Raw genomic sequence first — 16,701 nt, 5'->3', positions numbered from 1 at the left:
GAACCCTTTAATACTTTCTAATTTCATTAGGAATTTATTATGGGTCTTTTGGTCCAATTTCAATTATTTACTCTTAAGAAATGCTTCTAAACCTTGAGTCCAGTTTAGAAACTTAACTGAAAGAAACTAAGTATAAGTTAATGTACATGCAACATGTAGGAGCATGGTCACAATGGCCATTAAAAAGTACTAGAGGCTAGGATGTCCTGATTGGGTACACCTTGGCACTGGTGAGATGGCTTTTATGCTTTTTTTTAATCAAAAACAGTGTTTACTAAGTTCCCTATGTTATTTCTATGCACTATTGTTTTTTTTTAACTTCGTTACAGCAGGGTATATATTTATTTTGCTTAAATCTTAGGTTTTGTTAGTTTAGAAGCTTGGAGAGCAAGACACCTTCATAGACATACTACTCATAGCCTTAAAGAGTAAAAGTTATGAGGTTTGGATAGAAGCCCAAAATGCTCCACCTGTTACTCAGGATCCGCCTAGATCTCATTTGCCTATCAGCCAAGATTTAGACTATATTATAGCTTCTCTTCTCTGCTTCTTCTTGTTCTTGGACAGGACTTTTACACCTCCAACCAACAAGCCTTACTTGTCTCCTTTGTCTGTAGAGATTAAGGTAAGTCAAATTTTTCTTTACATTTTGCTTTTATCAAATATATATATGGACACTTGCATAGCATACCACAGTATATATATATATAATGTACAATAACAAAAATAAAGGCTTTAGCTAAAACTGTATTTTATTATTAGATATATTGTATAAAAAGTATTTAATCGCAAAACATAAAAGACGAACGTACATCCACCCATTAATATGTACAGTGAAGAGCAAAAGGGTAACAATGCTTTTATGTTTTTACATTTTTTATTTCAGGCTCCATATCTCATTATCCACTTAAGCTTTGAACTTGAGGTTGCCATCATTTTATAGACAATCATCTTGGATATCTCATTCTTAAATTCGGCTTGACACTATTTAGCACATGATAAGTTATACAGATTCTTGTCATGTCACTGCATTGTTACTGTTTTGTTCCTAAAGATCTAAGTGTTAATTTTTATTATTTTGCTAGTATTTTGTAAATCCACCTTTGGCTTTCAACATTGCCTGAATCTTTCTGGGCATGCTCTCGATCAGATTCAAACATGTGTTGACCAAAATATGATCTCAGGTATCTTCTACACGTTTCCAATCTTGATGCATACTGTTCGACTCACTTGGGCACGTATACATTTTTTTCTTCAATTCTACCCACAAGTGTTTAATTGGGTTGAGGTCTGGGGACTTTGGGGGCACTTCTACTTCATAATCATTGAACCATTGTGTATGGGATGAAAAGCTCTTACTACCAATAATGTGATGCACCATACACTACAGAGAGATATAGAAGTACAAAATCCAACTATATACTTTGTCACACACAGATTATCTTGATAAAAATGTGGAAAATGTTATATTTTGTTACGGTCATTGGAGTCTTCCTCCAAACCATCAATGGTCAGCGATGGGACATTGAGAAGCTGGAACAATGTGAGTATTCTGTCAAATCTTAGTAGTAGGAGCAACTATTATAACCTCGTCTGGCTGTATTACATACTGTGATGAAAAATACAATGTGCTTTTTAATTACTGTAATGGAATCCAAAAAATCAATACATAACAAGGAAGAGGTACCGTAAGGCCGGGGTCACACTGGCGAGGAATACGGCCGAGTGAGAGGCGCTAAAAGCACGCATTAGACACGGACAAATGATTCTCTATGGGGCAGCTCTCATCAGACGTATATTTCTCGTCCATATTCTACGGTCCATGCCAATCGCAGCATGCTGCAATTATCAGCGTACTACGGCCGTAGTACGCCAATGCAAGTCTATGGGTGCGCAAAAAATACGGATTACACACGGACCACACATGTGACTTGCGAGAAATACGCACCCGGTGTCTTTTAGCAAAGCCGGCAATTCAGTGCGCTATACAGTAAAATCACACTGACAGTTTTAATAAAGAAATGAAAGAATAGATATAGACACATAGAATACATATATATATATATATGCATTCTATGTGTCTATATCTATTCTTTCATTTCTTTATTAAAACTGTCATAGGGCTCCATTATATGTCCATTTTGCAAGCCTGCGAGAAAATCTCGCCATACGGATGCCATACGGATTACATACGGATGCTGACATGCGCAAAATACGCGACCACACCTTGCTTACGGATGACATACGGAGCACTATTTAGGGGCAATTGATCCGTATTACGCATGTAAACTACTGACCGTATTTTGCGTTGGTTAGTGTGACCCCGGCCTTAGTTAGAGACACTGATGGGGGATGTAGACAGTCGGTAAACGTATAAGATGTAGGTTGTTGCTGAGTACAAGGAGATGTTGTTTTTAATGAAATGAGGATTATCATACATTGATCATGGTGAATAAGAATGGTAGACACAAGAAACTGGTAAAAGTGAATAAAGAGAATGAGTGACTACTGAATTCCAGAAGTTTTAGCATTCACAAACTTAATAAAGAGTAGAACGTTGTTGAGGGCCAGGGTGATTAGACATAGAATTTTTGTGTCACATTATAGTTAAAGTGCTGGTAATGTGTAGGAAACATGATATCAGTGCTGAAAGTTATTAGTGTGCTGGGTTCGATCAGATCGTGGCAGAGACAAGAAGGTGCACAGCATTGTGTGGGTATTAATAAGGCTGGAAAGAAAACAAGGTGGAGTCCAAGGGTTGACAATACAACTGAGCATTTGTGCTAATAAATGGGTGGATAATTAAGCATGAATTATATAAATCAGGGAGGGTGAATTCAGAGAATATATGATGAAGGTGTGTTGATATTTTGAGGTGGATAACTTTAATAATTTTGAATTGGAGCCAACTTACCACGTAAAACACTTATAAAAGAAAATGGCTGGGTGTAAGGAAAGCTCTAGCAGTATAATTAACTGTTTATGGTTACTAGTAGGTTCCTAAATAAGCCCTCTCATCAGTTTATATTCTCTTAACATATTGAAATCATCATCTTATGTAGCAGAATTAGCTGGGTAGAAAGCCAATATTAGCAATTGTAAGTATACAGTGCTATATAACATGATGATTGCAATATATTAAGAGACTAAAAACTTTCATGGGAGGGTTTCTTTAAAGGTAAAAAAAAGGTTTTCGATTTCTTGAGAAAGCATTCTACCCCCACACTTGTGCTGTCTTTTTTGTTACGCCCAATGGGGGCACAAGTGGATTTTGAACCTACTGTGCCACAGGACTGGGCCTGCCTAGTAAGGGGCGTAGCTAAATGGATACCAAGTGTTCACTGGAGCTGCTCATGGTGGAGACTGGGCTGCAGGTAGCCTCCAGGTACCACTCTTGGGCAGATCCCGGTTCTGTAGCTGCTTACCCCATGGGTCTGGTTCCCTGAAACGGACTAGGACTATGTTTAGACACACTGGTCTAGGATACTGTATCAGGTACTGGTTGCACATTGACTGGGGGACAATGTTCAGGACTTGCAGCACTGGGACCAGGGGACTTCGGGAACAGGACACTGGTAGCACTGGGACCAGTGACGAGGTTCAGGACACGGGCCACACCAGGACCAGATGATGAGGTTCAGGGCTCTGACCACACCGGCACTAGGGGACAACATTCAGGCACTGCCGTACCGGGACCAGGGATTTGGGTCCAGGACCTAGCCACATCGGGACCAGGGATTCTGGTTCATGAACTGACCACACCGGGACCAGTGATTCTGGTTCAGGACACTGACCACACCCGGACCAGTGATTCAGATTCAGGACTCTGGCCACACCGGGATCTTAATGTAGGTGAATGGCCAGCCTTACTGGTGAATTAATACTGCCTTGTTTTCTATTTATTATAGGTCCATGTGCAAATAACGTAATAGAAGACTTTTTAGATTCTGTGACCAAAAATACTCTTGAAATTGGTAATGGTCAAAAACTTAGGTAGGTATGAGGTCTGCATCTTAGATATCTGACAAGACAAAATTATCGACACTTTATTAGGAAGATTGCAGTTTGTAAAGAACTTTTTTTTTATTCCACCCCTGACACCCAGAAATGTAAATGTATGACCCAATCTGTGTAACACCAAAACATTAAATGTACAGCTAATATAGTCTACAGTTAAAAAGAGCAATAACTCTCTTAATTTGTCTTGTCTGCAATGTCTACTGAAAAATAATTTTTGCTAGGTTGATGCTTTGCTGGTTCAGATCCATTATCTGCAGAAATGATGGCAGGTTTGTTTTGTGAGACCAGAGCCTTCTTGTTCTAAGCCTGAATAGTGTCGGACTTGGATCCCAATTCCCAAGTGTCCACCAGTGACATTGATTCTGGCGACCCACTGTTGAGCAACATGCAATATTAGCTGACCCTTGTTCACAAACTTGCCTATGCCTGTATATAATAATGAAGTGGATAGTTTGTTAAATGAATGATCAGATGCTGCCTTATCTGTACTTGTTGCACTAAGTATACTGAGCCAAACACTGCTGTTATATTAGAGTGGATGTCCACTCCAGTACAGGGGCCCACTAGGGTATACACCTATTCCCCTGTTAGCCAGTCCAAGCCTGCTGACACAAATTGGTTAAAGGGTTGTCCACTACTTGGAAAACCCCTTCTCAATCAAGATGTTTCTCGCTTGTAAAAAAAAACCTATACTCAACTTCACTGCTGACGCATTTCCAGGGTGTCGGCATTGGATTTCCCAGGGCTCCCCTGATATTGTTATGTGAAACTATCCATGCGACCAATTAGCGGCCTCTTCACTCGCCACTCCTTCGGACATTATTGACATTTGGATGAAACAATCAATATGGTCGATCTCTCACTCGCTCTGGATGTATGGTTTATCGAAAGGAGGGGACAGTGAAGCGGCTGTTTGGCCACATGGATCACGTGACGTAATGTTACATGAGCCCTGGGAGACTCAGTGCCGATATTGCTGAAATGGTGCCAGCACTGGAGGCGAGTATAAGTGTTATTATTTCATACTGATTGAGAAGGGGTTGCCTGAGTATTGGATAAGCCCTTTAAATTACCCCTGACAACATTAGAAATCTGAATTATTTTACTGTCAGCATCGCTTTCTATCATAGAATTAACAATGACAATCTATGAAACCTATTGTATATTACAGATTAATATTACGGCAATTGAGTAAAGAGGACTGCACAGTCCATGTTCAGGATGAATCTCCACAACCTGGACAAATAGAAATCAGTATGGTGTATAGTGGAAATGTACACATTACAGAAATGGGTGAAAGTGATGATGCGGAAGACCAACGAACAAGTGATGAAGAGCAGCAAAGAATAATATATTCTGGACAACAGCAAGAATTTGGGGACATTGGACAACAACAAGTTGATATCGGGCAACAGCAAGAAGATGGGGACATTGGACAACAGCAAATGGATATTGGGCAACAGGAAGAAGATTGGGACATTGGACAACAAGTGGATATCGGGCAACAGGAAGAAGATTGGGACATTGGACAACAACAAGTGGATATCGGGCAACAGGAAGAAGATTGGGACATTGGACAACAGCAAGTGGATATCGGGCAACAGGAAGAAGATTGGGACATTGGACAACAGCAAGTGGATATCGGGCAACAGGAAGAAGATTGGGACATTGTACAACAGCAAGTGCCTATCAGACAGCAGCAAGAAGATGGGGACATTGGACAACAGCAAGTGTCTATTGGACAGCAGCAAGAGGTTGGGGACATTGGACAACAGCAAGTGACTATCGGACAACAGCAAACAGCTCACGATATTGGATCAATGCAAGATAAATATATTGAAGACATGCTAGGAAGTATAGATTTTGAACAACTGCAACAAGGTATTGAACAAGTGCATGATGTGGATCTTGGACAAGAGCAAACTAATATTGGACAAGAACAGTAAGTAAAACTGAATTCTATATTTTTGTTACCTTTGAATACAAACAAGCAGAGAGAATATGGAACTCTCTTCTGCATGATGTAATTGTAGACTTACTGAAAAAGGTCACGGAGGGCCTGGATGCCATTCTTGAAAAATATAATATTACACTCTATGGGCACTAGATTCTCTGATAAAACATTGCCCATGGAACTAGTTTGATGTGAAGTTGGGAAGGAATTTTTCCCCCATTATGGGGCAATTAGCATCTGCATTGAGGGATTTTCACCTTTCTCTGTATCAACATGTTAGGCTATAGGTTGAGGTTAATGGACTTGTGTCTTGTTTCAACTTTAAAACCATGAAACTACAATAGGGCTATGGTCACACTTTGTGTTTTTGCTGTGTTTTTTTTTTACTGGCAAAACCTGCAATCTTGGCAGTAAATAAGCTTTTTACAAAAAGCAGGTTTTGCTGCGTTTTTCAGGATCCCAAAGTTTTTCTTTGCTTCCACCACAGAAGCATGACCACAGGTCAGCAATGCAAGATATATGTGAAATCATGAAACCATTTTTGAAAAAAGGGTAATTTGATCAAATTATTTACTAGAAAAGATTTTTATGTCTGAAAAAATAGCAACTATTCTGAACAAAAAAGTTCACATGAGTTAATGAAAATATACACAATTACAAATGTAATAGTAGGGGGGAGGTGAATTGCTCAGGAATAGTTTACCTAAGACATGGACAGAGCATTGAGTTTGTAGGACACTGTTTACTTTTACACTTTGGTGGGCCACAGGCATTGTTCAATTTCACACCTTGGTGGGCCAATGTTTACTGGTTTCACATTAGTGTTTGTGTATGCAGCTTAAGGGCTGTGTACTTCTTTCCTTAAGATCTGCATAGATCCGCATGCGTCTTGTATAGCTATATTTAACACTGGGTACGCAGGGGCATGCGTTGTATGTGGTTAGGTTCCCTTGCTTCGTTTTGATGTGCCCATCAAACGCAACATGTTGCATCCCCTTGTGTTCGGCGGGCATGTCAAAACGACGCACGGGGACGCATCCGCAAACAACGCATGTCCCTGCGTACCCAGTGTTAAATATAGGTACACAAGGTGCATGCGGATCTATGCAGATCTTAAGGAAAGAAGTACACAGCCCCTAAGCTGCATACACAAACGCTAGTGTGAAACCAGCCTTAGTGATGTGTACAAAGTAATGATGTGTACAAAGAAGTATGCAGCCCTATGCTGCGTACACCAACACTAGTGTGAAACCAGCCTAAGATAATTAAACTGTGCTAATCCCAAATGCCATGCTAATGTGAGGAGATCAAGACATTATGGTTTACATTTGGGAAAATCACAAAAATAAATGGGTTTCACATCCTGATGTTCCTGCTTTTTTTCACTGAAAAAAAATGCAGCAAAACCTGATACCTGTGTTTTTTACTGGATTTTTTCACTTACTCTTTGCTTTCTATGGGTGAAAAAATGCTGCAAAAACGCTGAAAGAAGTGAGATATTGCAGTTTCAAAAACACAGCAGTTTTCCAAATCAGTCAGGAAAAGAAATGCAATGTGTGTGCACAAGTTTTCTGAAATATCCTAGATTTTGCTGATACTGTAAAACACAGCTTAAAATTTACATAAAAATGCAGCAAAAACACGATGTGTGAACATGGCCTAGGATTTTATTATATTACATATTAGGGTCCTGGCTATGGTATAAGATAGAGCTACGATTCTCCCTTTCTGGTAGATCACTATGGTTTATCACTAATTTTTATTAAAATGTAAAATTTTAAACATTTTAAAAAATTTTCTAAACAATTTTGAATCCACAGGTCAGAACTATCTGATGACTCACATTTAGAAACTGGGAGTGATGAGCACTATTCAGCCAAGTATTCCTTCATAGTGGATGTGAATTCAGGAACACTCTCAGAATTTACAGGACCTATGTGAGTTTACTTTATTAACACAGTCTGAAAAACACTCAATACACAATTTTAAGTTGTGGAGGGACTCCTCAATATTTCTCTTCTTTTAAATTATGGTACTTGACTGTAGGTAAAGCTTTTTTACAAGAACAATCAGTAATATTGGCAAAGTCAAATTTACCATTGTTCATTGAAGATGACTAATAAAATATTTAATAATGAAGTAAACCCCTTCCCGATGTACAACCAATTAGTACATCACGTGTCAGATGCCGCTACTACGGAGCTGAGCCCTCACCATTCCAGGGCCCGGGGTTGTTAAGGGCACTTTTCAGCTGTTCAAAACAGCTGACATGTATCGGGAAAGATGTGGGCTCACCGCCGAAGCCCACATCAAAGGGAGGGAAGCAACTTGCACAGTACTAGTATGGCGCAGTTCGCAAAGGGGTTAAACCTCCTAAAAGGCTAACAACATAAAATAACATTTTACAAATGGTTCTGATGTAAAGGAGACATGTGGGAAATGTTATTTATTAATGTTTTTCTGTGGTATGACTATCTGGATCAGGCCGGGATCACACTACCATGTGTGATGCGAGAAACTCGCACGAGTCTCTCGCATCAACACCCGGTGCTGCCGCCGACACTCAGGACCAGAGCTGCAGCTGCATATATTTCTATGCAGCCGCACATTCCGGTCCTGAGTGCCGGCAGAAGCACCGGGTGTTGATGCGAGAGACTCGTGCGAGTTTCTCGCATCACACACGGTAGTGTGATCCTGACCTTAAAGGGATAATCATTCAAAGTTTGAAAATTGCATTTTTTTTTACATTTTTGTCAAATTTCTGATATTTTTTATAAATAAACACAAAACATATCGACCAACATTTACCATTATCATAAATTATAATATGCCACTAAAAACAATCTCAAAATCACTGGGATTTGTTGAAGCACTCCAGAGTTATCACCACATAAAGTGACACTGGTCAGATTTACAAAATTTGGCTCGCCCCGTCACTAAGGGGTTAAATGACAGTATTCATTTCATAGTACAATGTACTGAAAAAGGGGGGAAAATATCTAAGTGTGTTGAAATGGTGAACACATTTTTTTTTGTGTTTTATTTTTTTTACAGTGTTCATTATATAGTAAAAGTGACCTGACAACACAATTTCTCAGGTCTGTACGATTACGGTGATACCAATTTTTTTTTATTTTTATGTAAAGTGGTGAAAAAAAGATAGAAATAAAAATATATAGTTTGTGTTGACATTTTCATTTTTCGATGGTCCTGCGGCAGGAGTTGTTTTTGTGCAATATACTAAAGGAACAGAAAAGCGCAATAGGGTCTTATCCGAGTTAATATTAAAAGAAATTCACTCACCTATTTGTAGGAGAGATCAAGCACATAGGATTCGTAGTCAGCTGCTGCACGTCCAAAGGTCAAACCGAGTGACCGCTGATACATCAATTCTTATGGAAATAATTTATGGACTTCCATGCGCTGCCTGACAAAATACAGAATCCCACTTACGGTGAAAGATTAATCATTAATTCCCAACGCGTTTCGAAGTAAGGACTACTTCTTCCTCAGGGGATGACAAGCATAAACATGACGTTTATGGATGTGATGTTACCAAATCTACTTAGATTATTTCATTATTACATGGGGGTAAAAAGGACGATTTGAATTTTTGTAATTTTTTTTCTTTGTATTTTTAAAAGTCTTTTTATTTTTTACTTCTCTTAGGGGACTTGGGTAATTTTATTTTTTCTTATATATATTGCCATAAGGACTAATATTGCAGCCAGAGAGGCCTTCAGCTGGTCCTTAGCTGATATTGCACTGACAACCCATTGGCTCCTGCCTCCCTGCGATCAGCATGTAATAGAGTCAACATCTGGAATCGCGATCTAGTCACGGGTATTGACTCGTTAAGTGCCACTGTCAAACTCTGACAGCGGCATTTAATGCACGCTTTCGGCCATCGGGCCGGAAATCTGCCCACCAGTGATCGAGGGGCACCGGTGGGTTGGCATGACAACCAGAGGTCTCCTGCAGACCTCTATGGTTGTCAGTGCCGGACTGCTATGAGCGCCACCCTTTGGTCGGCGCTCATGGCAAGTCAGCAGTTCTGCTACATACAGGTTATGGCAGCTTCTAGCCTCCCATGGAGACTATTGAAGAATGCTAAAAGTAAAAAAAAAGTTTTAAAAAATATTAAACATAAAAAAATAAAAGTTTAAATCACCCCCTGTTGCCCCATTCAAAATAAAACAATTAAAAAAAATCAAACATAACATATTTGGTATCCCCGTGTTCTGAATCGCCCAATCTATCAATAAAAAAAGGATTAACCTGATCGCTAAATGGCGTAGCGAGAAAAAAAGTCAAAACGCCAGAATTACGGTTTTTGGTCGCCGCGACATTGCATTAAAAGGCAATAACGGGCGATCAAAAGATCGTATCTGCACCAAAATGGTATCAATAAAAACGTCAGCCCGGCATGCAAAAAAAATAAGCCCTCTCCCAACCTGAGATCACGAAAAATGGAGACGCTACGGATATCGGAAAATGAAGCAATTTTTGCTTTTAACAAACTTTACATTTTTTTCACCACTTAAATAAAAAAAGAACCTAGACATGTTTGGTGTCTATGAATCATAATTACCAGGAGAATCATAATGGCAGGACAGTTTTAGCATTTGATGAACATGGTAAAAAAAATCCAAAAAACCATTGTTGAATTGCACTTTTTTTTGCAATTTCACCGCACTTGGTATTTTTTTCCTGTTTTTCAGTACACAATATGATAAAACCAATGATGTCATTCAAAAGTACAACTTGTCCCACAAAAAACAAGCCCTCACATGGCCATATTGATGGAAAAATAAAAAAGGGGAGCAAAAAACAGAAACGCAAAAACGAAAAAGGGCAAGGTCTCAAAGGGTTTAAAAATGTAGCAGTAATTTTTCGCTTTTTCAAGGAAATTTACAAAAAAAATTTATTTGAGGGAACTATCCACATTTGAGCTTATTTTGTAGGTCCTATGTATTGGAAAACCTCCAAAAGTAATAGCATTTTAAAAACAGCACCCCCTGACATATTGAAAACTTCTGTCAGGTAGTTTATTTATCCTTCAGGTGAGTTGCAGGATTTAATGTACAGTGGCATGACAGGATTGAAAAAGTGTATTTTTACCACCTAAATGTCACAAACTACTGAACAGGTCACTGTAACCGGCAGACTCTAAGGCCACTATTTGGCTGTGAATTGCCATGGCAAACATCTGGATCACAAAATCATGATCTCAGGGTGCCAATGGGGTTAAAGAGGAAGCCCCCACACTCTGTTAACCAGTTATATGATGTAGTCATACATACAGCAGCACCTAAGGAGTTAAATGACCATAGTCGGCGGCAACACTGATCGTGGCTGATACAGCAAGTTGTCAGCTATAGTGGACAGCCGACAGCTGCTGGATTGTAACCTGTCGGGGTATGCTATTCTCTTATATCTCAGGTCAGTAAAAAGACGTATTGGCGGTCATTAAAAGGTTTTAAAGCTACAACTCGTCCCGCAAAATCGAAATCCTCATATGATTATGTGAACTAAAAAATAAAACTTATAGAGAAGAAAAAATGGAAGGGCAAAAATGAAAAATTTCCTAGTCACGAAGAGCTTAATATAAAACCAACCGTGGGAAGTCCTTGAAGTAGTGTTATATATAGATAACCCATGTCTACAACATCAGTCTCCATCTCTCTTATCATGTTTCTCACCTATTATTCTCTAGTAGGATAAACAGAAGGAAGCGGGAGCTCATGCCCTTTAAAACAGTTACAATTAATATAACAATTAACAAGTAAGTACTGATAATATTGGGTTAACATGGTAATGGTACTCAGAATTGCAGATTTATTTCGTCCATTTTTTTCTCTTCTAGTGATCAGAAGTCAGATTCTGGTGACGGCACAAGAAATGATCAGATAAAATCTCTGGTAAGGTTTAGTCCTGTAGACAAATAATAACTACTCTTATGACTCATCTGGACTTGACAGGGTCTGATTTCAAAAAGATAAGCGTTGTAAATAAGGATACTTCTCTCATTGTGTCACAACAATAATTTTCAAAAGTTGTCTGTAATTGTTTACATCTTCTTCAAGTATCTTACTCACCAAAATCCTTTGCCAGTATTGTCCACAGACTATAACGCACATGGGCTATGGCTGTTTCACATCACACGTTCTTTTTTGTGACCTTGAGAAAGTGTGCGTGTGATGCAAAACTCTCAAAGGGACAAGGTTCCTTTGGCTTGGGAGCATTGCCAGTCGGAATGGCCTAGTGGGAATAATATTTTGGACACCTGGAGGAGCTTTGACTACAGTAGTGCCAGCGAATATAGCAGAGTCTCATTTCGTTTTATGAGTGTAAGAAAATTGTATACTCACATCTCATTGATGAAATAACTTTCTATTTTTCTACAGTTAAAAAAGGGCTTGAAGGAATACTGGCTGGCAATGGCCTTTTGCTTATGTAAGGATCATTCATAAATGTTATCTTATCTTGATAATGAAAAATGATTAGTGCCTGTTAAATGCTATAATAGATATAAGTACAACATTTTTTTGTGGGGGTTATCAATTTGTCAAAAATGATACTTGAGAGTACAGTGGCCCAAAGAATTGAGAATTGCGTCACTTTAGAACAAGGCAGACTTGTGGTTGACAACTAGAAACCTAAGTGACTGAGTAGTGTTAGTTTTAGTTTTAACTTTGTTTTCCCAGAAACAAATTTAAAGAGATTGTTCCACTTAGAAGAGTAATCGCACATCCTGAATATCCGATAGTAGAGGATCCCATTTCATGCACGATAATGTCCTGAGCTCCCAAATAAATTAATAGAGACAGATGACCATCTCTCCATTACTGATAGCATGCATTGGGGTCATCGTTCTCAAAATAATCTGCAAGACATTTATGGCATATATCTAATATATAAAGCTCAAATGTATGTATGTATGTATGTATGTGTGTGTGTATGTATGTATGTGTGTGTGTATGTATGTGTGTATGTATGTATGTATGTAAGTATGTATGTATGTCCGGGATTGGCATCCGCACCGTCACAGCTGCAGCCACAAAATTTGGCACAGTCACACGTCTGGACCCCGAGAGTGTCCTAGGCTATGTTGTGAGGCGAAATTTTAACCCCGCGCGTTCCAATTCACCAAACAATTTTGCCCCTATCTACATAATGGGGAAAAAGTGTGTGTATCAAGCCCCGCCCCTCATTATGATGTCATAACGGTTGCCATGGCGACGCTGATGTCATCATAGGTTGCAAGCCCCGCCGCTCATTATGATGTCATAATGGTTGACTATGGCATGGAGGATGTGTGATGGGTATATGGGCACTGGACTATGGGATGGAGGATATGTATGACTTGTATATGGGCACGGGACTATGGGATGGAGGATGTGTGATGGGTATATGGGCACTGGACTATGGGATGGAGGATATGTATGATGGGTATATGGGCATAGGACTATGGGATGGAGGATGTGTGATGGGTATATGGGCACTCGACTATGGGATGGAGGATATGTGATGGGTATATGGGCACTCAACTATGAGATGGAGGATATGTATGATGGGTATGTGGGCACGGGACTATGGGATGGAGGATATGTATGATGGGTATATGGGCACGGGCCTATGGGATCGTGGATATGTGGATATGTATGATGGGCATATGGGCACGAGACTATGGGATGGAGGATAATTATAATTTGCTATAACTAACCACAGTTAGTTACTATGCCCGGGCAGCACCGGGCTCTTCATCTAGCTATTGATAAAAATCCCAAAAAATGGCTGGTTCCATGAAGCTTAACATGTCCCCAAAGTTTTCTTAAACTGAAAGTTTTGATTTTAGAGCTTTATTGGACTTTTAATAAAGCCCATGCTGATCATGACAACTGAGTAACATTAATTTGATTTGGCAGGCAGAATAGGACATTTTCTGTTATTATACCTAGTGCAGGTTCCAAGGCATCATAGATGGATTCTTCTTCATCCTTTCAATATAAGCTAGTGCCATATAACAGCACTTAAAATGTACACTAGTATAAATACTAATTGCAGGATCATCTTCAATAACATTTTCAACCATTTCTAAAGATATCTATAGGTATACTGTAATATAGAGGATTTTAAAGACCTTGTAAAAATCCCTGAGCTGCCTCCCGTATTTCTGCCTCTTTTTTTTTCTGCACCTCGTCAATCCATTGCAGACATATTCACATTTTGGTTCATCTGAAGCGCACTGGGAGAAATCTCTTCTTACAGTCCAACTGGCTTCTCTTGGTCATGCACTTTCATCCATCTCTCCTGTATGCTCTCAATTTCAGGTCAGCAGTTTATCTAACAGTCTATCAATGTCCAATGCTGCCGAGCTGTGATTAGCAGTCTCTGGGGGGGTGGAGTGACATGGCCGCCCCCAGAAAAGACACTGAAAAAACGCACAGTTTGACTGAAAAGTAGAGATTTCATGTAGTGTGCCCTAGAAGAAACAAGTATAAATATCTCTGTGCCCCTTATTGGATGTAGCAATCCTAAAAGTCAATATCGACCCTTTAATGAGCCTTGCCACATGACTTAAGGCCCCGTCACACACAACGATATCGCCAGCGAGATCGCTGATTTTGTGACGCCACAGCGATCTCGCCAGCGACATCGCTGTGTGTGACATGTATCAGCGACCGACCCCCCTGCCGGGTATCGCTGTTTGCACTCGAACGTCCTGGGACGTTTTTTGATCGTTGGTCTCCCGCTGGCCATTGCGCATCACTGTGTGTGGCAGCGAGAGACCAGTGATCAGCGACGCTGGGAGCTGGTTTCCAAGGTAAACAGCGGGTATCTAAGAGCTGCGCGGCTCTTAGTTACCCGCTGTTTACCTTGGAAACCAGCATGCACGCTGGTTTCCAAGGTAAACAGCGGGTAATCAAGAGCCGCGTGGCTCTTAGATACCCGCTGTTTACATTGGAAACCAGCTTGCTCGCTGGTCCTGATCGCTGGTGGGGCTGTCTATGTGACAGCTCACCAGCGATCAGCTAACTTTGTCCCAGCGATCCAATCCACGTCAGATCGTTGGTGGGATCGCTGGGACATTGATGCGTGTAACGGGGCCCTTAGGATAAGAAACCAAACTAAACACTCCATTTGCAGACATGTGCTTGGAGGTGTTTGCCCCTCCTTAGTACAAAGCAGGAGATCTGATTTGGCTAGTTGAGATATCTCTGACAAAGGGAGAACGTTACTCTTTGTGGAGTGCTACATCAATGCTTCTTTCCAATCTGTGACAGTTAGTGATGGGCGATCATGCTCGGTACTGCGCGATACTTGATCGAGCTTCCTGGAGCTACATTGAGTATCAAGCAGTGCCGAGTAGCTCGTGGTGCTTGAATTCTCAGATTCCCATAAGAAGCTTATTTGAATTATCTGAGCCAGGCACCGCATGAAAGAGAGAGAGCTAGAGCGCTCTGGAAAAATGCTTGAGTTTGCCATTCATTTTCATAATGATCACTACTCGAATAGAGCATGTCCGAATGTCCGACGTGCCTGATTCGGCTACCGAGCTCTTGAGCATTTCAGTGCCCTATCAACAATAGTGACACTGTAATATGTTATTAGAGTGGTGTTTTTTGTTTATATTTATACTTGATATCACAGTGTTTTGGCATTTTTCTTACAGTTGATGTTCAAGAATGAGCACGTGAAAATCGGGTTTTAAATAAACCGGATGGAGTCCAAAATCTCTTCAATTGAAACAGCTTAGATCCTTAACACATGAGTTGTGAATTTGTAAAAATATCTTTACTCCTTTTCTTTTTACCCAAGTCAATAAGACATTCTAAAAGGATCAATTAAAATATCAAATAAATCACTAATTTTACGCCAGTCTCTGAGTTTTTGTGTGACGATACTTCAATCTATTTACATCTTGAATGCTTAGATGTATGCTTGATGATTCGTGAATTGAACCCATCTCCTGGACCAGTACCGGCACACCACCCTAGCCAATCGGACACCCACCAGTCTCCTGGTACAAATAATGTCATGTGACAACTTCATCCAATCAGCAGCTACTGACCAGCAGCAGCCAACATGTGACATTCTTTATGCCAGGAGACTGGTGATGAACCAAGTGGCCAGTTTGGAGGCCCAGTACTGGGCCAAAAGAGTACAGTTCTTAGTGCAGGTTTTTTTTTGTTTGGAATTTCTCTCTTGGGACACATACACAATAATTTTTAAAGTATGGGAAACCCCTTTAAAGTGGCTTCCTCAAGCAGATTATTTATATGCTGTTGACAGGCTACTTTTTTCTGGGGGATGTTATATCATCTATAGAGATGAGCAAATATTTCAATGTTCAGTTCGGATTACGATCGCCGAATTTGCAATATTCGACGATTTATTCGTTGAATATTCGCCGAACATAGCCGAATGCCATTTAAGTCAATAGCCAAACGCCATTTAGGTTAATGGGAGGCAAAACCAAATGTATGCACAACACCTTCACATTGCCCCAAAAGCTGTTAAAACACATCAAATTAGGGGCAGACACCAGGAAAGTGGCCTCAATTCACCCACAGTACAAATTGTAGCATGGCACGGCAGCAATCAGCCATGCATGAGGTATCGAGGTCTGGGCTAGCATTTACAGCTTTCAATTGAACGTCAAAGTAAGACGAGGTGGATGAGAGCTCAGTGTAGGCCTGTTGTGCTGGGAGCCCTGATATCAC

General features: G+C 40.1%; 1 protein-coding gene across 1 annotated transcript; it reads left to right on the top strand.

Moving 5' to 3' along the window:
• Nucleotides 1–398: 398 nt before the first annotated feature.
• Nucleotides 399–15,851, top strand: LOC141100095 (uncharacterized). The gene is made up of 9 exons (XM_073588310.1): nucleotides 399–625; nucleotides 1,438–1,543; nucleotides 3,909–3,993; nucleotides 5,192–5,962; nucleotides 7,795–7,911; nucleotides 11,694–11,759; nucleotides 11,841–11,895; nucleotides 12,382–12,430; nucleotides 15,651–15,851. The coding sequence occupies exons 2-9, from the start codon at nucleotides 1,453–1,455 to the stop codon at nucleotides 15,665–15,667; spliced, it is 1,251 nt and encodes a 416-aa protein (XP_073444411.1). The 5' UTR covers nucleotides 399–625; nucleotides 1,438–1,452; the 3' UTR covers nucleotides 15,668–15,851.
• Nucleotides 15,852–16,701: the final 850 nt, after the last annotated feature.

Source organism: Dendrobates tinctorius, unplaced genomic scaffold, assembly GCF_039654945.1.
Source record: "Dendrobates tinctorius isolate UK_male_01 unplaced genomic scaffold, ASM3965494v1 ptg000103l, whole genome shotgun sequence".
Classification (NCBI taxonomy): Eukaryota; Metazoa; Chordata; class Amphibia; order Anura; family Dendrobatidae; genus Dendrobates; species Dendrobates tinctorius.
Note: the sequence above shows the minus strand (reverse complement) of the source record. Positions and strands in the feature narration are given on the sequence as shown.

Bases quoted from the DNA above. Each gene is read 5' to 3' on its own strand.
- LOC141100095 (XM_073588310.1), top strand. From the start codon at position 1,453: ATGTGGAAAATGTTATATTTTGTTACGGTCATTGGAGTCTTCCTCCAA. The intron at 1,544-3,908 runs GTGAGTATTCTG...TATTTATTATAG, and splicing joins CATTGAGAAGCTGGAACAAT to GTCCATGTGCAAATAACGTA. The intron at 3,994-5,191 runs GTAGGTATGAGG...TGTATATTACAG, and splicing joins GGTAATGGTCAAAAACTTAG to ATTAATATTACGGCAATTGA.